The sequence below is a fragment of the Kogia breviceps genome, chromosome 3 (assembly GCF_026419965.1).
Source record: "Kogia breviceps isolate mKogBre1 chromosome 3, mKogBre1 haplotype 1, whole genome shotgun sequence".
Taxonomy (NCBI): Eukaryota; Metazoa; Chordata; class Mammalia; order Artiodactyla; family Physeteridae; genus Kogia; species Kogia breviceps.
The window spans coordinates 65,335,962-65,358,164 of record NC_081312.1 but is presented as its reverse complement, the minus strand read 5'-3'; the positions used below and the strand labels follow the sequence as shown (position 1 = coordinate 65,358,164).

The following is a 22,203-nucleotide window of genomic DNA, read 5'->3' as shown; positions in this document are numbered from 1 at the left end:
GAATTAATCAGGAGCTAAGCCAGGGGCAGGCTGGGCTAGGGGGAGGATTGGCAGAGTGCCGTCTCCCCCAAGAGGCATGGGGCACAACGGTGCAGCCACAAATAAAGGAGCCTTGACCGGGCTCCCCCGCTCCTCTCTCAGGCAGCCCTGTGCACAGAAAACACGACCTGATTCCACTTCAGCCCAGCGTTTCTGCTTTACCATATGCTCTGATGCTCCATTTCCAAAGAACCAAGACAAGGGGTTGTGCTCTACAGAGTAGGGTTGTTTTCAGTCCTGATTTAACTGTAAATGTATGTTCATCTTTCTTTCCTCATTTGGGAGGCATTCTGGGATGAGCCTTTGGATCATCTTTTTAAGATCTCTAGATCCGTTCAGCTCTAGATAAAGATGAAGCTGCAGCTGGACGGAACGAATGGCCTGCCCTTAAAGCAGGACTTAAAGGATGGCTGTGCAGACCATTAGCATAAAAGCACTGGCAATGCTGGGTGGCACGCAGATTCCCAGGTCCCGTCCTAGCTTTAAAGAATCCAGAGTTTGGGGGGTAGGACCTTGGAATCCATATTATTAATAAGCTCTCCAAGTGATTCTCGTGCATGTTCAAATTTAAAAACCACTATCCCTAGAGGTTTTTTGGTTTTAAATAAACCCCTGATATCAGCATTAGGTGTCATGGGCTTTCCAATTAAGGAACAAAATACGTTTTCCCCCATGTGCCAGGCCCATTTAGTTATTTGTGTACCGGACAGAGCAAGTTAACTTCATCTGTAAGAGGAAGAATGCGTCCTCATGCTTATGCATGAGTCTTTGCCTTTAGGACCTTAGGAACTCAGTGAGAATAGAGAAATTAGTCCCTAGCTTCCTTCCTTGCTCTGACTTCCAGAGTCGGGAATGCCCTTATCTACAGCTTCAGGCCTGTCCACTTCCAGAGCCAACCTTCAGTGAGTCTTTTCAGCAATCACACCAAGCACCAACTGGTCATGTTCCGATTACACGCCCCCCTCCTTCTCACCTCATTTCCATTCAAACCAAATGGAGTCCCTGAGAATTCACACTTTCTAGTTGTCGTCCTTTTACCCAAAAGGATTGGCTTCTGCCAGGGTTCCTCTTCCTGAACTTTGGCCTGGACACTTCCCTTGTACCCAGTCTCACCTCTTTTCTCTGCACTGCCAGAGCTGCCCTTAAGATGAGCCCATCTAAAACTCTCTCCAGTTCTTGCTGGTCCTCTAGCCTTAAGTGCTGAATCCTGCCCAATTCTGAAGAGCCCTGTTCTTAGGGAAATTCATAGGGACAAACTCCCAGAAGGGCTTCCACCACCCATGTGGTTCCTGAGTTGATTGCCACCTCCATACCTAGCTGATGATGATGACATTCCACAGCCACCTTTCCTCTGTTGCATCCCCTTTGGCCCTGGAAGAGGCCTGAATCTTCACCTGCTCCCTGCGAAGACCTCACTGCCCCCTGAACCTCCCCTTCCCTTCAATCTCACCTCTGCCTTGAGAAGTCAACTTATCCCTCTTTTGTCTTTTCTTATCCCCAGCTGCTAAAGTCCCATTGTGAATTATGATGAAGATTACTAGAAGCGAGGCAGTTTCTAGAAATAACATCTGAGATGCTGGAAAGGGGAGGAAAAGAACATTCTGCTGTTCTCCTGCCCCTCCCAGGGCCCACAGACACCTCCTTCAGCTGTGAGCTCTCTTCTCCATAGTGTTTGCATCTATGGACAAGTACTTGGTCTCAGCTAAATTGTTGTGTTGTCGTCTTTTTGTTTTTCCCCCAGGCCTTGCGCAAAGACCCAGGTGGCAGGAGTCAGACAGACAGGGACAGGGGGACCTGTCAGGGGAGATTCTCCAACCTATGATATAGTCTGAATTCAGGAAAACCCACTGCCTAAAACTTTGCATGAAGTAATTTACATGAGGTTGATATGCTCACGCTGGTTTAGATTAAGTTGTTAGGCTGTAGGCTAGATGTTTAGATTCAGAAGACCGTGCTAACCCTTTATCTTTCAGCAGGTTGTAGGACACCTCAGCCCCATCACTTAAAAGTAATTAGCTAGCTGACTCTCCTGCCTTAGCTAGTGATTTGATGATCTGTATGCTGAACCAGACTTCTACAGGGGAATAAAAGAAAAAAGACCAGAGTGCCAGAAGGAAGCCTAATTTTTAAGGTAAATTTGGATTCCCTTAAAGGACAAGGGAAAAAAATCTCTGAAGATGCACTAAACCCAGGGAATCATAGGGTTTTTTTTTCCTGCCTGCAGCATTTTTGGTTCCCCTCTTTGCATGGCCCTATTCTGTACTTTACATTATGTGTGGAAAATAATGCACATAATACTTAGCACTTCCTTTTGATAAAGAAAATGTTTCATAGGACTAGTAGTAAGATTTATTCCTAAAAGCACGGAGACTAGCTTCCAGATGTATTTTCCCATCACAGACTTTCTTTCCTTAGGTATTGACAGAGGGGAGGTTTTATCAAGGTCTTTTTGATGGGCTTGTTTATAATGAGAATTTATTAGTGGAGCACATCTAAGTGTTTATCACCAACAGACGATGGAAAGGAGCATATGGCGGGAAGAGAAATATATATTTGTCCAAGAAACATGGCTTGTTAACACTCCCACACTCGTCCTAAACTCCATGGACATGTAGTCTCTGCACCGCACACACCCCCTCATCGCATCAGAGAAGAAAAATAAAAGCCAAACAATGATTTCTTCAGTGTGGGACTGTCAAATGATGCTAATTTGGACATTTTCATCAAAGATGGTGGGATTTCCACTCAGAAATCCTTTGCATGCTGCTTCACTGTGGCTGGTATCTGGGCAGTACTGTGTAAGGGGTTTAGAAAAATACAGGCTTTAGCATTTTTGCACAGCTCTTTATGATAAAACAAGAACAATGAAAGGATATGTGAGGATTGAGCTCTTATATAAAATTGAGCTCGGGGGCAAAGAATCTTTTCGTTCAGAAATCTCTTTTGAAGAATGCCTGTAGATTAAAGACCAGGCTAAGACAAACCTTTAGAACACAGAGGCAATTTTCACCTGACATTGGCCAAAAAAAGCATTGTTCCAACTCGGTTGTGCCCCATAAACCCCTATTGATTAATTCTTAAAGTAAGCTCTGCATTTAGTAACTTGCAGCTGTCCTCTGAAACTTCTGCCCCTGCCACGGGTAAGGGGAGTGGGAGGTAGGGTAGCCCCACAGCACAGTGAAAGCCCCTCCATTGAGCATTAGGTCATGGAATTCTCTAGAACTTAGTGAGAACCCTAGGTAGCAGCACCTGATTCTTTTTTTTTTAACATCTTTATTGGAGTGTAATTGCTTTACAATCGTGTGTTAGTTTCTGCTTTATAACAAAGTGAATCAGTTATACATATACATATGTTCCCATATCTCTTCCCTCTTGCGTCTCCCTCCCTCCCACCCTCCCTATCCCACCCATCTAGGTGGTCACAAAGCACCGAGCTGATCTCCCTGTGCTATGCGGCTGCTTCCCACTAGCTATCTATTTTACGTTTGGTAGTAAATATATATGTCCATGCCACTCTCTCACTTTGTCACATCAGCACCTGATTCTTATCCTCCATTTTATATCTGAGGAGATGTTGCCCTGGTCAAGCTAGATGACTTGCCAAAATCACCAGAACCAGAACTCAAATTAATTGTTCTGTTTCCCAATTCAAAGTTATTTCTACTCCACAGTATTCCTTTCACTTTAAAGTTACTAGGTTATTTTTATAGTTTCACAGTTCTTGACATACTATTAGTATTTAGGCCTGTATGTTTTGTATTCAAAATCATTTCTCATTCACCTGTTTAACTCTACAAGGAAGCCATCACATTCTTTGGGATGTTACCACGGGGCCTGGTGACCATGCAGCACGTTAGGCATTTATGTCAGAATGGAATTGTGGATGGAGAAAAAGGGGGCTTAGAGTTTCCAGAAATGTTCACTTTTTAATAAAATTAATCATTATAGATTAAAAGAAATTCAATTTAGAGAAGCACCTAAGTTGCTTTAGGCTTCAGATACTCAAAGGGCTGGGGTCCGGGGGGATGCCTTTGGTGTTCATCTCTCATCTGTGTTTTCTCTGTTGGTAATTGCATTGAATTGCTTGGTTTTAACTATCACCTCCAGCCAAAGCACCAAAACGAAGCACAAACCAGCCAACCAACCAAGTCTTCCAAAACCATATCTTCATCTATCTTCTCTTAAGTATCCAACCCTTTTTCCAACTATCCCCAGGACACCCTGCCCAGGATTTCCCCAGGCTGCTCAAATACAAAATGTCCACAGGGAAATCTTTTTTGTCCCTTTGTCAGTGATGCCTGTATTCCCAGGTACCATTTAGTCTATCATCATCATCTTCCTATGACACAGGCTCAAAACCATGGTGCCTCTCCCCAGGTCCCATTACCAATTTCTACTGCTTGTACCTGCCATTTGCCCCATCTCTGACTTTTCTGCTGACACCACTTGAAATGCTTCTGGAGCCCTGGGTGTCTCCAGTAGGTTCTCTTTTAGATTTGTTTATCTTTTCTTTTATATTCCAGCCCTTATCTCTATCTGGAACCCCTTTCGCCATTCTCTGATTATATCTTATGGCAATTTAGTTTAATGCCAGTTTCATGTAACCTTCCAGATCCATTTGGTCAAAAGTATTTTCTACCTACCCTGACCTCCCAAAGATCTCATTCTATACCTTTCTTTTGGTGCACACTTGTTACTTAATGAAAATAGTATTTGTTGAGCATATCCTGTGTATCAGGCATATAACTAGGCATATACATTTATATATGTTTTCACTTAATCCTCTCAGCAGCCCTATATTCTGGAAGTCCATATTTAATTGGTGTTGGGTGCAGCTTGGACATGGGGAAGACTCCCTGGGTGATTCCAGCGTGTAGCAAGGTTGAGAACCACTAGTAGAACTCCAAATCAGTTAGCCAGACATTCTCCTAGTAGATATCACCTTTGAAGCTCTAAAAAACAAACAAATGTTGGGCCCCAGCCCAGTGCTACCAAATTAGAATCTCTGGGCGATAGAGCCTGGGAATCCATGTTTACACAAATGAAACTTCACGGGAGATTCTGTCACATAACCAGGAGGGAGAGCCACTTTCTTAATCAGACACTGTGTTCCCTCCCAATATTACTATAATAGAAGTAATTGTTTACACTATGTAGTCAGTAAACCCTTTGAGGACAGGTTTACATTTGACCCACCTTTGTTTTCTCCCTGGCACCTATCAAGGTCCCTTGCACATAATATGTTTCAGAAACTAAAAAAGCAATAAAATGCCCTTTAATGACCCTATTAAGAAAACAAAAGACACCTTTACAGAGTACTTATTCTCTCTGTACTAGGTTTTTAATCTCTAATATGCTGACCTGGAAAGTAAGCAAGTCATTTCCATTTTCTGAGCATCATAGTTGCATGACTACACAGTACCAGAGCCAGTGCCAGTGCCCAGCTCTTCTGGTAATACTCTTTCCTCAACACCTCAGGCCTTAAAAGCAAATACCAAGTGAAAAAAATCAACTGTCTGTGTGTTTGGATACCTGCTCTCGGCCATGTTTCTAAAATCTGAACATAACTTCTCACAGTAGGAAAAAAAAACTGTGGGCATTATGAAATAGATTTGGGAAAATACCTTAATTTAACCCTCAAAGTTAATTACAGGACCTAACAGATATCCCTTTTCTTCTCTTCAGCACCATCCTCCCTCACCCCCAGATGTACATACATACAGACAAACACACCCTCTAATTGTTCTTTGACATTTCTTGACAACTGTTAAGTTATTGCATTGGTAATTTTCTTTGGTTTTTTTTCCTTCTTAATTTGTACAATTTCTCAAAGACTTTTCAAATAACCTGGGCTTCTGGCTATAAGTGAAATAATTTCAAAGGTTCATATACAGTTTATTTAACACAGTAAATTGGCATCTGGTATAACCTTCTACTGTTTTGTTCAATATGAATACGCACATAAAATGTATACAAGCATAACAAGGTTGAAATGATGCTCAAACACGACCTAGAAACCTAGACTCTAGGCTCTTTTTTGCCATTTCCAAGCCCGATGACTCTGGTTAGGGAATGAACGTTCCAAAGCCTCTTTCCTCACCCCAAAAAATGAAAAGGAGAACGACCTAAAATAGACCCTCCCAATTTTTCTCCCAAATATGAAATGTCATGATCCTTTAAAGTAGTAATAATTTATTTGGCCTTTGGTCAAGACTAAATGAATAATCGGCCCTTACCCATATTATTGAGTTGACGGTTTTTACAGGCAATCAGAATTATAATGAAATTTGTAGACTTCTTTACAAAAGTGTTCACCACCATTACCTCCTTTGATTTTCATAACGTAATTGCAGAATAGTCATCATTATCCCCATTGCACAGAAAAGAAAATTGAGATGCAGAGAGGTTGAGTCCAGGAGAACAAAACCAGGAAATGGCAAATCTACTCAACCCAACTTTTGACCCCCTTCAACACCTTGATGGCCACAGGCAAAGCTGGAGGAGATCAGAGGCGGGGTAGATCTGAATGCACGCAGCTCCCCCAGCAGCCTGTCTGCCTTCCCAGAAATGTTTGCTAGCCCAGATGCCTTCAGATTGCTTTGGAAGAGAATACCAAGCGGGGATTTATTTAACATATCATTTCTGGGTGTGAGTTTTCCTGAGCATTTATAGTTCTGTGTTTTTCCAAGAAGCTGAGTGTTCCTGATAAAAGAAGACAGATAATGATAAATGAGCATCTATGTAAGCCTTCCTGGGAGGAGGACCAGGGACTTTTAACACCCCTCCTGTGAAGCTAATCCCATTTCTTTTAGCTATTTCTTTATTAGTTAATGAGGTCGTGCAACAACGTGTGTCTGTGATGATGTTTTGGCACCCCTGCCTCTAGGAACATTTTCAAATATTCATAAAGTAGCTCGTCTGACCAAAGCTTAAAGCAAAGGTGCATTAAGTATGATTTTAGTCTATTTCAATGCAGGTGGTCAAAAAACTGCTCCTGAAATAACCTAAATAATCCTCCTCGTTGGTGTTTCCAGATCCACAGCTCTGGGCTCAAACGTGAAAGGGGACAGGGAAGAGGTATCATTTAAAACAGCCAGGACTCCAAAGGGCGGCTCTGTAAGCTTTGATCCTGCTGCCTGACGGACAGCAGTGTGGCTTGCTTTTGGAAAAGTGAATAACTTAAAGGAAACAAAAACAGAGTGAAAAAGGAAATACCAGTCAAGCCCCTAGGAAGGAGAGCAGATGCTAGTTCTTATTGCTCCTGGGAGGCCAGAGACCCACTTCCCACTTTGGTTCCTTCTGGCAAGGAGGGAAAAGAAGAATTTCAAAAAATGATTTGGCGCCCAGGGGTGCATTTGGAGAGGCAAACCAAACACAGAAAGTCAGCCAGCTACGAAACTGAGCTCCAAGGTACCGGGAATGGAAGCGAGTACCTCTACAACTGGGTTTGGGAAGGTCCGCCACACTGTCATAGGGCCCCAGGAACACAGCTAGAGTACACACACACACACACACACACGCACGCACACGCACGCACACACGCACAGGCGCACACACGCACACGCGCGCACAGTCTCCAACCCCCCACACATATACACACCTGCCTTCTATCATCCGGAAGCATTGCCACCCAAATCCTTATCCTTTTCATCCTTTTATGATTTCATTTTCCCAAAACATCGTTGAAGGAAACTGACACTATGACTCTTCTCCTATGTTCAGTTTACAAAGGAACTTTTTCCAAAGATGGCTTTATAAAAATAATATTATTTAACATATGTGAGGAGGATGAACCAATTTCCTTTGGTTCAGGGTGGCCTGGACTACCCATGGTATACTTTGGCTAAGAAACCAAAAATCACAGCCCAACGTTGGCCCTCCCATTTCGGAGCAAGTACTTCTGAGCAGCCACCAAAATGGTGCAAGGCTTCCTGACCCTACTGTGGTGTGTGAGCTTAGGGAACAAATCATACTCCAAGGTCCTCTAACCTGCAGTCCCAGACGGCACTGCGAGAAAGCATGGTGTTACACGTACGGGTAACTTAGCACTGCCTAACATGGGATCTCTATGCTCAGAAGGACACATTCATGTCACTGTCACTGAGTTTTTTAATCATTGGAGTCTGGCTTTTTTTGCAAATGAAGGAAAGCTCTGAGCCACACTTCTGAAAGGAGATGTCCATGGATTCCCACTCAGTACAAATTTGGAGAGAGACAGACATCATCCATTAATAAGGGCTGATAATGCAAACATTTCTTTTTGCAGCTCAGGGCTCAACCTTCTTGTCCTTTTATCTGGTTATGAACTTCCTCTAAATGTGAAAAAAAAAAAAAAGTCCTGAAAAGTAGCAATAGCATAGTAATAATGCTGCCTTGAGAAATGCTCAGAGTATAATATTATTTCTCTTTTGTCTCTTGCCTTGAGGACATTGAGGGCACTTTGACAGCCCTGATGATTACACAAGATACAAGCTAACATTGGTTATTCCAGATGCAATTTTGCATTTCTCAAAAGAAGTACTGTTACAGCCCAGATGTAAATTTGACTGTGTCCTGTACTTAATGTTCTATTACAGGTGATTCACATAACGGGCCGGCTACGACTAAGGGTTTCGCTGTCCCACGGGAGGACCGTCCCCAGCCAAATCATGGGTCTCGTGGTTGTGGCTCATGCCTTGCCTCCCCCTACAATCAATGAAGTCAGAATTGACTGCCATATGTTCGTCACTCGAGTAAATATGGACCTCAATATCATTTACTGTGAAAATAGGTACTTCGTTTTTGTTTTCATTTGCCCTGTTGTATGTTGCACATTGGTAAGGGCCGGTGTTTTCAGCAGTCTGAAGGATTTTACTCTCCCAATGAGGCTCATTATAAATCCTGATCTTATTTTTAATGGCTGCTTGGACTGACACCAACCATGCTTTTTATTTGAAATTTACATTCCCACCCTGATTTACACTAGGGACAACAATGGAATGGAATTAGGATTCCCAGGCCTCCATGTGCTATAACTAAGACCCATTTTGGCCGGGAACCCGAGGAGAGAGGTGGGCTGAGACATTCTTGGCAAAACAATGCAATAAGAGCTATCTCCTGATGCCTCAGCCAGACCCACTTCCTCAAGGACCCAGCCTCACGACGGTCAGTGTTCACAGAGGCATTGAGCACCTTGTCCTAGTCAGCTCGGGCTGCTGGGACAGATTACCACAGACTAGTAGCTCAAACAACAGACATTTATTTCTCACAGTTCTGGAGGCTAGCAAGTCCAAGGTCAAGGTGCAGGCTGCTGAGGTTCCTGAGGGGGCACGCTCTTCCTGGCTTGCAGAGGGCTGCCTTCTTGCTGTGTCCTCATATAGGGGAGAGCAAGCTCTGATCTTCCTCTTCCTATAAGGACACTAATCCCATCATGGGGGCTCCATCCTTCTGACCTCATCTAAACCTAATTACCTCCCAAAGGCCCCACCTCCAAATACCATCACATGAAGGGTAAGGATTTCACTATACGAATTTAGGGGGTACACAAACATTCAGCCCACAAAACATGTAGAGAACAAATGAGAATTTGAGGCCCCCAGAGGAAAAAAGACAAAAAAGAAATTTGCAAGACTATTCAATGATGCTTTGTAATCCTGAGGATTTCACTGTGATAAATTAAAGAAAGATGACTCATCATATGAATGACTTGGCAGACTGAGCTCTTCTAAAAGGACTTTATAGCCTCTGGTTAAAAAGTTCACTTTTCCATTAAGCACAAAGCAAGGGACAAGGAAATGGGACAGTGCCCCTTCAGACCTTTCACCCAGAAGTCACCAGCCCATCATGAGACTGATTTGAAGAAGAGAGAATCACGGTGGGAGAGGGGGGAGGAGGTGAACATGCATTGGCTGTGGGAAGGAAGCTTGGTGACGCCGTCCACCCTGGTGCCACGGGGAGAATTACCGAATTAATTTGTGGGGACACTTTTGTGGCTCAGATTATCGTCAGGCATGAAGGCAGCGTATGTTTGCCGAGTCCTGTGATTGCCTTCGGGGGCGGGGGGGGGGGGGGCAAAAGAGAGGAATGGTCAAGTGGCTTAGGAAATTGACCTCTTCGGGGCCCAGCCAAGAGGAAGACAGACAGCGCCTGCATTCAGTCCATTAGGAGGCGCTAAAGATGTTGAGATCAAGTTAGAAATGCCTCCCCCTTTCCGGTCAGGCTTTGATTCAGAGGAGAGAATTCACCATGCGGAAAAAAGTACCCGCCCTGAGCTTTTTAGTGTTCAGTGGGGTAGAAGATATCACGAACCTGTCACTATTATTTAATGAGTAACTCAATCTATTTTCCAAGTTTTGGGGGTATTTATTCAAATTTTATCATCATGACTGTATACTTGGCTGTGTCTTAAGGCATTTTGCCATGGCCACAGAGAATCAGGAAAGATGAGTTTGCCAGAATGAGTAGCTAGAGTTGGCCAGGAATACCAAAGAGAGATAACATTTATTGAACACTTGCTACACCCTCAGCCATAGGCGAAGTGCATTAGATGCACTATGTCACTGAAGCTTGAGGACGGTTTTGTGAGGTCAGTGTTGCCCCTGTGTCCATTGGCCCCACGCAGTTGCAGCTTAGAGAGAAAGGTCAAGTGCCTTGACTGAGGCCAAGATTTGAACCCTAATCTGCCATATTCAAAAACCATGCCTCCTATGGGATCCCCCTGCATACCTTGCCTATAATTTTTCTTCAGAAGTCAGGTTAAATGGTAACGAATCGGAATAACCGCTGAGGTGGCGCTTTCATACACATTAAGCCATGAAAGAACACAACTACAGCCCACAAAGCGGTCTCTTCTCTGATTTAAAATTTAGAATGTTGGACACCCAGGGAGGCAGGTAGACAGCCAGGGGATGGAGCATGGCTTTGCGTCTTTGGAAACATACGTCAGCTCCCTCGATTTAGATTCACAACCACCAATCCCCACAAAAAAAAAAAGACGAAGCCTCATCTTATTTACGTAACTCCCAGCGATCGTCCTGTCCCCAAGCCATCATCTAATTCTCATTCCTGTTATCACAGGTTGATTAATTCTTTTGATGCACTCCATGGACTTGAGTGCCTTATGGTGCCCCTCTAGTAATTGAGATCACTTTCTGTGACCCACTTTATGCCTTTTCCTTCCCATTAAAAAATGTTTTTTCCACAACCCCTTATTAGCCAGTACAATACAGCATTATTCCTCCACTGAGGATGATAGTAATTATTAAAAAGGATCCCCGTTAAAGGCAATTGCATATTGAATCTGAGGGAACAGCATACCTGTGTGTCAAGCACTGTGCTACATTCATGTCATTTCATTCATTAATCCCTTCACCAGCCTCTGAAGTTGTTTTACAGATAAGGAAACTGAGGCTCGGCGTACAAGATGCCATCAGGCTTCTGATCCTGATACAGGTCATCAGACTGGTCTAGAGCATTCTACACATATATTAAGAGGTCTCTGAACACTGAGCTGGTCATATTCACCACGGTAACAGGCTCTGAGAGTACAAAAGTGCTTCCACTGTTTTGAAGGATTTCATTCAAATAAAAAATAAACAACTGTCTTCCCTAAAAGAATGAAGTGCCTTTTCCCCAGGGTTTATTGTTTAATTAGGGATCTGCTAACTAGAAAATAGAGTCTGCTCCTTGACTCTGCAGATCCCTAGGACAGCCCTGGGCAAAGACCACATCTGATGCTTTCAGAGGAGCAGGCAAATTCCAGGAACACCAATGAAGGCCTTTAATGACATCCTTATTCCCTCGTTTGCAGAAATGGGGTATAAACTGTGCTTGGAAAGCAGTTGATGGTTTTAGGAAAACACCAACTAATCTGTTTTGTACCAGAAAACCATGGAATCCTGAGAAAACACTCCAAGAATTCTAGTTTGGCCCCAAATATGATTTAAATTGCTAGATGTTGAGAAATTCACTCACTAGGTAGTGTATTTTCATTACTTTCCAGATTATTTTGGTTTGGTTTGGTTTCTTATTTCCTTGCCTTTAGGGGTCAGCTTTCACTTCCCAGCAGCAATCTCATGGGTTTCTTAAAGGTGCCATAGCTAAAGATTTACTTCATATTTGATAAGTCATAAACCATGAAAAGAACAGGGGCAGGGCTTCCCTGGTGGCGCAGTGGTTGGGAGTCCGCCTGCCGATGCAGGGGACATGGGTTCGTGCCCCGGTCCGGGAAGATCCCACATGCCGCGGAGCGGCTGGGCCCGTGAGCCATGGCCACTGAGCCTGCGCGTCCGGAGCCTGTGCTCCGCAACGGGAGAGGCCACAACAGTGAGAGGCCCGCGTACCGCAAAAAAAAAAAAAAAAAAGAAGAAGAAGAACAGGGGCAGTAAAGAGAATCAATGAAACAAAAGATAAATTCTCTTTGGGATGGACCAAAAGGAATCTGAACTTGGACAGGAAGGAGGAGAAGCAGCATTTTGGCGTGTTCGTGTAAACCTGGCAGATTCCCCCAACGTTTTTTTTTTTTTCCAGTTTTTGTTCTTTTTCTGTGCTCCTGCCTGAGGACATTGCCGTCTGGACAATCAGTGACAGAAGCTTACACACACGTATGGTCGAGCACAAGGCTGGCAGAGCTGCCAGAATGGTTTAAAAGTTTCCGTGTGGAATCCACCACAAAGTCCCAGTTAAAAGGGGCCGGAGTGAAAGCTGAGCTCCCAAATGACTCAGACGAAAAAAGATAATACCCCCAGGCATCTGTATGTCTCAGCATTTAAATTATATCCCTTGAAATGCCAATTTGGACTTTGTGCCAAGAAGCAGTCGAAGCCCTTTTTCATGGAAATACCCAATAGAAGACCAATCTGTTTAAATGAAAGGTGTCTCTAATCATTTGGTATAAACATAACATGTTTTTATTTTATTATGTAACCTTGAATTATCTTGGCCTCTAATGAGGATCTCGCATTGTTACTGATTCTCAATAATTTCATAGAATTATGTTGTCTAAATGTGTATTCTGATACTAAAAAAAGAAAAGAAAAACCTATCTAATTATTTCAACACAATTGCTTGATCTAGCACAGTTCCTACTTTAGACAAAGACTGTTTATGTGTTAAAGAATATAATTTTATCTAAAAAGGGTTTTCCCTCAGTGCCAAGTCCTCACAGGTACCCTGGTATAATGAAAATTGTCAGTATATTTGTTTCTAAGTCATTTAACAGTTTCTATATTTCCCCTCCCTTCTGATTTCCAGCCTGTGTTCTTCTCTTTGTAGGATTAGTGATTATATGGATCTGACTCCTGTAGACATTGTAGGGAAAAGATGCTACCACTTCATCCATGCTGAAGATGTCGAGGGCATCAGGCACAGTCATCTGGACTGTAAGTACCTCCTATGCACGGGGACAGCTGATCCCAGCTGGAGTCAACTGTCTCAGATGCTCTTTTGGTTTCCATGCCAATTTCTCCCTTCACATCTCCTGTACATTTGAGATGACTGTCAGCGCGCAGTGAGAAAAAGTGAGACATAAATCGCTCCAACTTTTGTTGGGATTAGATTGAAAGCTGGACCTCTGGGCCCACAGAAATTGTTGGGCCTGTAGGCGCTCACCCGGGATTTCGTGGTCTCTTGTGCTCTCTCTCCCACGAAGTGATGGGGGAATCTTTGTCGTAAGTGCCTTCTCGACCCTTTCATTTTCCAGAGGGCAAATTCCACCGTGAGATTTGTGGTCTCAGTTTCAAAACAGACATGGGAGAAGACAAGTTCAACTAGGCCAGAGCCTCATAAAAATTTCTACCTGACTAGCAGCAAAACTGGGTTGAGGCGGGGAGCCCGGGGTCAGGGGCAGAATGCCTCATGTGGATACAGCAGCTCTCAAAGGTGCTGACTTTTCACTGTATTTCCAGAAAGAGGGTTATTTAGAGGGGCAGGGACCTCCATCTCCTGACTCTTGCAAGGGAGAAACTCATCTCAGCTCTTTGAGTCTGGTTCCCAGCTCCTGGCCAGCAGGCTCACCTCCAAGGCACCTTCTGTGGCATTTAAGCAAAGCAGGACCAGCAGTGTTCCGACTGGGTCCAAGCAGTAACTCACACACCAGCGTCCTCATGCACTCTTCCCTCATCAGACTCAGCAGGGCTGTTTTCACTATGTGTGCAAGGGATCTGACAATCCCATCAGGCAAGAGGCACTGGTCGGGTGGACCTCTTAGGAAACGGCTGCCCTTTTCCAACAAGAGATTCTTGTTATGACCATTCAGTAGACTCTTCCTAGTACATGAGGGCCCTGCCATCTATAGTCCTAGAAGGTTCTAAACCCGGTTCTGAACTCCACTTTTAAATACATGCAAGGGGACACAAAGGAGATGGTACAGCTTGAAGCAGAAGCTTTTATGTAGTAAAACCAGCCAGGTGGCCTCTGTATTAATTTCTTCTTCCCTTTCTGGCCACGGTTGAGGAGAGCTGTTTCAGATCTTTCCCGCCCTTTGCAGTTGTTTAATCATTTCAAACTCAGATCTTCAGAAGTGTAATGGAGAGACACTAAGCTAGGCGAAGTCTCAAACTGTGAGCATCTTGTACTGTGTTTTTTATTTATTTGTTTGTTTGTTTGTTTATGGCGTGTTGGGTCTTCGTTGCTGCTTGCGGGCTTTCTCTACTTGTGGCGAGCGGTGGCTTCTCTTGTTGCAGAGCACGGGCTCTAGGCACACGGGCTTCAGTAGTTGTGGTGGGGGGGCTCAGTGGTTGTGGCGCACGGGCTTAGTTGCTCCGCGGCATGTGGGATCTTCCTAGATCAGGGACCGAACCCGTGTCCCCTGCATTGGCAGGTGGATTCTTAACCACTGTGCCACCAAGGAAGTCCCTTGTACTGTGTTTTGAGCCCTGCATTAGCAACACTGACAAGGGAGCAAGGTCAGTGTCAAATTCTGTATATACTGTGTCTCTAGAGAAAAGTCTGCCTGGGAGGCTGCTCTGGCAGATTCTACTCCCAACCCAGAGTGCATGCCTTGGTATGGCCCCCCAGCAATTTAGGGAACACACTTGTTGCTAAGAACGAATGGATGTCGTGTATCACAGAAGCAGATGGCTCTTCAATTAATTGGGGGAAGAAATGATGCTGTTTCCTGAAAAGACACATCAGGTTCTTTGTAGCTGGGAATTTAGAGAAAATGGAGAAAAATCAGGATCTTTGGAGGAAGCTATGAATATATTTGGGGATGTGGGTATGCCAGAGATCCAGACTTTGAAAATGAATATATTGTTTGTAAGACACAGTTATAGACCATGTGTGTGGGGGGCGGGGGGTGCTTTTTCATTCTGGAATCTTAATCGAGGTCTAAATTCAGAAACCTGATGCTGACAAAAAGGAACTTTGTCATCCTCTGTTATTATTTGGAAAACATCATGCTATCTCTCTGGGATTTGATTTACAGCTTGAAGAAATACAATTCCTCAGGAACAGTGAGCCAGGGCAGTTCATTTCTTCCCATAAAGCAAGGTCTCCAACAAATACATTTGATGCCATTCTTTCCGATCTACTTTTATCTCGTTTTCAGTACCTGGAATAATTTGAGAGTGCTGAAAATAAACAACTCCGTCCGTCATTCACTATTGGGCTAGTATCCTAATTTTTCTGGTATCTTGCCAGCTAATGAACAGAGAAGGTATGCTTTCAAATTCTGTGATTTTTTTTCATTACTTGATATTGACATGCTGGCTATTGCTTTATGATTTCATCTGCTAACAATGATTGAGTTCAGTCTTTCAACTCATACACATGACTTCTAATTTTAAGTTCTTTTAATAACCTTAAACACATGAAAAACAAATAGAATGAGCTGATAACTCAGCACAGTAAAATATACTTCACATATTTAGCTATCACGCTGTGGAATAACTCCACAATGTCAAGTAGCACACAATTAGTAAAACTGTAGGGGGAGGAAAAGGAGTGTTTTGATCCTGAAGAATTTTGATCCTAATCAGATTGAAATTTCAGCATTCTTGTAGTGCTTAATATCTTCAATCACACACACACACACACACACACACACAAATCAAACTGACGCCAATGTCAGGTTTTGCATTCTGTGACTGAAATAAAATGCTAAAATATACAAATGCATCTTGCTTTGTATAATAAACATTACATCATTATAAAGTAAGATTGAGTCTAAAATTATGTGATGGAATGTCTGATGTTTACCTAATTCTCAGACCAAAGCCAGCGCAGTAACAAAATGACAGAGCATGTAATAAGTCTTGGTTGTGTAAACATTGAAAAAAAAAAAAAAAGAGGCAAAAAGCCAGCACAGCATCTTGCTTGCCCAAAGCCCTAGGCTATTACTGAAGGATGCCTCAACTGCGCCTTCTTGGCAGGAGAAGGTCATGGTGACATGGAATCAGCTCAAGAATAAGATAGAATTCTAAAACAAAGGGATGGTTAAAAAATAAACCACATTAACTATTTAGCTTTTCTTCCTAGAGCTATTGGCACAATTCCTGGTTCTGTCCGTGAAAGGCAGGTTGTAGTCATCTGATCATATTTCTGATATTTTGAGATGTGTCTTATGCTCCAGCTTATGGATAAAACTTAAAGAAAAAAACGACTCGGCAGCCTTTGATAACTCAAAATGCTATCTTTATCACTTAGATCTATTTTCCTAGCATAGGCATCTGTAAATCCACAGGTGAACTTGTTTCTAGAATAAGAAAAGTAAAAGGGAATCTCAGCTGCACCAGGATTTGACAACTCTGATAAATTGAACCAAAAACTTTGGACCATTTACTCGCCCACTAGGTTAACATGAGACGCCAGAGAGTTCACTGGGTTTCAACACAAAGAATCACTAGGAATCATTAACTATACCAACACAGTGGGTTAGTGAAATTACACTGGGATCTCAAGGCAGTTGAGGTCCTCTTCTATCATACTGTGACCGAAGACCTGTGTGATTTTTTTTTTTTTCTCTAAGCCACCTCACTGGAGTCACTGAACCCAATTTCATTGATTCTTCAGGCCAAATTGAGCAAATCAACATTTCAAGGTTTGAATTTTAAATCACCCTTATTAGCAATTATTTGAGCACCTTTTCCTATCACCCTCCAGTTCTCCATTGCTCAGGATGTATTGACCTCAAGATGATCAATCACATCTCCCTGGAGTCACACACTCCCGTTACCTAGAACATCTGTGTCACTCTTGAATTATGAGAACGCATCACCATGTACTGCTTTGCCTCTGCCTATAGCCCAGAAAATAGAAGGGCAAACCACACATGCTAACCAGAGGAACATGCTTTGCATTTTGCTTTTGCCCCTGTCTATGGAAGATGCTGAATTTGCCTTGAGATATCCTTAGGGTTCTTCCCAGGTCACATCAGCAACGACTCTCTAAAACCTGGAAAGAGTGGCCTGAGGGAAAACTTCCTTTCTCTTTATTACGTTGTGTCCCAGCAGCAAGGGTCAACGCTCAGGCTATGGAGCAGTGGAGCTTTAGAAAGAAGGAGCCAGCAAGCATAGAAGTGGTGGCAGTTTTCCCTTCCTAGAACTGGATCCAGGATGAGGAAACTCTGAAAGATTTATTTCAGAAAGAGAGGAGGACTTTTCAGCTTGTCTATGAGATCATTAGAGTTAAAAAGCATGGCCTACCCAAAATACTGGGGAGCTGTTAAAAAAGAATACAGGGGCTTCCCTGGTGGCACAGTGGTTGAGAGTCCACCTGCCGATGCAGGGGACACGGGTTCGTGCCCCAGTCCCTGGGCCCGTGAGCCGTGGCCACTGAGCCTGCGCGTCCGGAGCCTGTGCTCCGTAACAGGAGAGGCCACAACAGTGAGACCCGCGTACTGAAAAAAAAAAAAAAAAAAAAAAAAAAAAAAATACAGTAGCCTGTTTATTTCTTAATTACAAAATTCTATACATCCTAACAAAATGAATACACTGCTACCTGGCATAATGCATCCCACGCTGTTTTGCATCAGTAACCCCTACACTTCCCTCCTGAAGGCATCTCATCACCAAATGCAAGCCGACTGCTTAATGCAGGACTAATTAGTATATCCCCTTCCAGTCTGCAGGCCCTCCATTGTAATTCCTTCCCTGCTCATTTTTTTCCCCAACCGAGCATCAATCAAAGTAAGTGCCCTGCCTGCCTAGGAAACACAAGATGTCCTCCATGCATTTGTCATCTGCCACAAAAACAAAGGGGGAATGTAATTGTTGATTTGGGTATGCAGCCATCGCATGCAGTAAAGGAAGCGGCAAGTGAAGGAAGAAGGGAAGGTGTGAAGTTTGATGGCTGGACCAAATGCAGATGGCACAGGGGACTTTTTCTATTTCCTCATCTTAGCTTTTTCCAGCACTGGGTCTTCAGGGATTGAGCTGCCACCTGATCATTGGCTGGACATTTTCCCTCAAAGCAAATGAGTTTTTCCTCTTCTTCCATATGATTATGAAAATTCGCATGAAAGGAAATGCATTTAATAGCTACCGTGTCTGACTTTTTTTTCGGAAGCCAAGTCAGCCTACATCATGTGCCTGTCCACTAACTAAAAAGACTGTCAAATGGAGACAAAATAAAGTCAGATTTTTATGCTGGAGTGAATTAGGTATTTTTCGGTTTTGTTTTTGGTTTTGGCCGTGCTGTGCCGCATACAGGATCTGAGTTCCCAGACCAGGGATCAAACCCACGTCCTCTGCAGTGGAAGCTTGGAGTCCTAACCACTGGACTGAAAGGAAGTTCTCAGGAGTGAGTTAGTATTATTCCTTTACATCTTTTTTTGTTTGTTTGTTTGTTTGTTTGTTGCGGTACGCGGGCCTTCCACTGTTGTGGCCTCTCCCGTTGCGGAACACAGGCTCCGGACGCGCAGGCTCAGCGGCCATGGCTCACGGGCCCAGCCGCTCTGCGGCATGTGGGATCTTCCCGGACCGGGGCACAAACCCATGTCCCATGTATCGGCAGGTGGATTCTCAACCACTGTGCCACCAGGGAAGCCCTACATCTTTTTTCTTTTTCAGCAAGTGCTGATTTTAGCTTTTTAAGTCCAAGGTCAGGCAAACACAGAGAACAGAGACCAGCAAGGGTCTACCTACCAGCTGAGTATCCCTGCTCCACTACACACTAGAAATGCAGAATTTCAGGCCAACCCTCAGGTTTACTGAATCCAAATCTGCGGTTAACAAGATCCCTAGTTGACTCACATTCATGTAAAAGTTTGAGAAGTACTGACTACGCTGGTATTTAGAAGGCATTATTTTACATGGAGTAAAAGTAGATACAGATCGACTAACGATCTTAAGGACTTCATTTACCCCCCTCCAAATGAATGAATTTTATTAATAGTAGTAAAATATGATAGTCAAGTGGCTCTGAGGGCATCTCAATCAGTGTTCAAATGAAACGAGTGTGATTGCTTGGTAAAGAGATCGACTTCTTTACAAAGATGTAAAGTTTTGAATTGCAGTGGAGAAAGTTAATATTTAGCAGTAGTAGTCAACTTGTAAGCAAAAGGAGGTCTTTGGTTTTTCCCCAGGTTAATATTTTTCCATGTACTTGACTCCACGTGTGACTGGGAACAGTCATATTTTCCCTGTTCAAGGTCATCTAACATTTGTGAGTACGTAACTACATACAAGCTTCGCAGTATTGCTATAAAGTTTCAAAAATAACTAAGTCATGGTCTCTACCTTCAAGCAGCTTACATATTGGTAGAGAGGACAGCATGAAAACAGCCAGTTTTGAAAAGGTGGCATAAAATGAGGACTATCACGATGTGTAAACAAAACAAAGAAGCCCCAGAGGTGGGGGCCACCAAGGAAGGATAAGAAGTTCCAGGAGGCACATTTTCCCTGGACATTGAAAGAAGACGGCAAGATGGCAGGAGATATGTTGGGGGTAGGCGTCGGGTAGGTGTTGAGGGCATCCCAAGCTTTGAAGAGCACACGAAAAGATGCAAAACGTAGCACGTGATCTTTTCTCTCTGTTCAGAGAGAAAGCCAGATCTTTGATTTGACTGATTTCTAATGTAATTCTAACATGGATTCTTGGGCTTTTCCTTATTACTATTTCAATAAGTAGCTGCTTTTATTTTCATAACAGAAACACCTGATACTTGAGAGAAATTAACCCATTGCTCTCATAAAGCATGATCAAGAAAATGAAACAATACTTCTAAATCATCCTTTTAACAGAAATCAATTAACCTCAATAAAATCAATTCCAGTACTTCTTGTACTTTATCAAAAATGAAGAACAAGATGACATTTTTCTAAAAAACACTTTCTTTAAAATGTTGATTTAATGACACCCTGCATATCTCAAGAAGAAAGAAAAAAGCCCTCAAACTTTCTTTTTAAACACAAATGAGCAGCATAGGATTTAATTTGTGTATGTGTTTAGCATACAGTGTTTTTCCATTAATACAGGGTTAACTAAAGAGCAGGTTATTTGAAGCTCTTGAAGAATTCCCACCCCCTCTCTGGCCTCCTTCAATTTGGGGGAAGACACATTAGCCAGAACCCACCTGATTACAAGTAACAGAAAACCCAAGTAAAAATGATTTCAACTTTCTCTGTAATCGTCTTCACTTTCTCTTCATGATCAAAAGACAGCTGTAGCACAGCCAATGAATGATCAGTTCCTCACAGGACAATGTCCAAAGTCAGGAAAGGGTCAGTTGCTACGTTGTGTCCATTTTTTGAAAGACAAGAAAATATTCCCACAGGCCCTCCAGGAAAGTCTCATTGTCCAGCATTTCATCAAATGTCCCAGCCTCAGCCACATGCTGGATGGAATTACTGTGGCCGGTTTAAACAAACATTTATCCCTCCTGAGACTTGGGGTAAGACCACCACACATAAAGCCCCAAATGGGAGTTCTATTACCCAGGAAGAAGTGGCAGAATAGCTGTTCAGAGGACACTCACCGGTGACCGCTGCCTGGGAGAATCTGTAATGTTTTCACAACAAAGTACCAGGATTTCTGACAATCCACAGAACAGCTGAACACATGACGTTTGTCTGGGCTCCTTCAAATAGTCCTGATTTTATGGAACACTAGTTTTTGTATACCTATGCCTCACCACTTAGATAGTTCTTGCTAAAGATATTTAGTAGGCTTAATGAAATGACTGCATCCAGAAACACAGAGTCTGCCAGAGACATAAAACAAAACTGCCTATAAGGGGGAAGGGGAGGGTGGGACGAATTGGGAGATTAGGATTGACATATATATACCACCATGTGTAAAACAGATAGCTAGTGGAAACCTACTATAAAGCACAGGAAGCTCAGCTCGGTGCCCTGTGACAACCTAGATGGATGAGATGGGTGGGCAGGGGGTGGGAGGGAGGTCCGAGAGGGAGGGGTATAGGTATGTGTACGGCTGATTCACTTCACTACAGCAGAAGCTAGCACAGCATTGTAAAGCAATTATACTCCAATAAAAATAAAAAAAGATTCACCTCATCTTTTTACCTTTTTTTTTAAGTCTCCCTACATCCCAGCTTAACCTCCCCAGTACTCCATTCCTCTTCATTTTTTTTTTTTTTTTTTTTTTTTGGTATGCGGGCCTCTCACTGTTGTGGCCTCTCCCGTTGTGGAGCACAGGCTCCGGACGCGCAGGCCCAGCGGCCATGGCTCACGGGCTCAGCCGCTCCGCGGCATGTGGGATCCTCCCGGACCAGGGCACGAACCCGTGTCTCCTGCATCGGCAGGCAGATTCTCAACCACTGCACCACCAGGAAAGCCCATTCCTCTTCATTTTTAATGGAAGGTGAAGGATTCACCCAGGCCAGGTTGGACCTGCTGTGCTTTCATAGGCCTCCACGCCACTTTCCATACATAAGTCATCACTGTCATAAACTTACTAGTAAAAATGACTGATAAGCATCTGTCTCCCGTTCAAAGACAAAGAGAAGTAAATCCTTATTTTCAGAAGGAAGAAAACATTTTCAGCAGTCTCCCACAGTAGAGAGAATTCCCCCTGAGTCTCATTGTGCAGTGTTTCATGATATTCCAAACCTAAACCAATCCCCGGGAAGGGAGACAGAATTTCTGTGACCAGTTCAGACTCAGACAGGAGTTCAGGCCAGTGACAGATTTTGCTCACTTTGCTATCCCCCAGTGCCTGGCACAGAGAGGCATGTTCAAAAAAAAAAAAAAAAAAAAAAATTTATTGAATGAGTGGATAAATCTA

At 43.3% G+C, this 22,203-nt stretch overlaps 1 protein-coding gene across 4 annotated transcripts in view; it reads left to right on the top strand.

Moving 5' to 3' along the window:
- NPAS3 (neuronal PAS domain protein 3) overlaps positions 1 to 22,203 on the top strand; it is an 868,173-nt gene that overhangs the window by 829,014 nt on the left and 16,956 nt on the right. For all 4 annotated transcript variants that reach the window (XM_059059545.2, XM_059059547.2, XM_067028590.1 and 1 more), the window contains 2 exons: positions 8,616 to 8,809; positions 13,291 to 13,397. In XM_059059545.2, the coding sequence (XP_058915528.1) occupies positions 8,616 to 8,809; positions 13,291 to 13,397 (301 nt within the window). The remainder of the gene's footprint in view (positions 1 to 8,615; positions 8,810 to 13,290; positions 13,398 to 22,203) is intronic.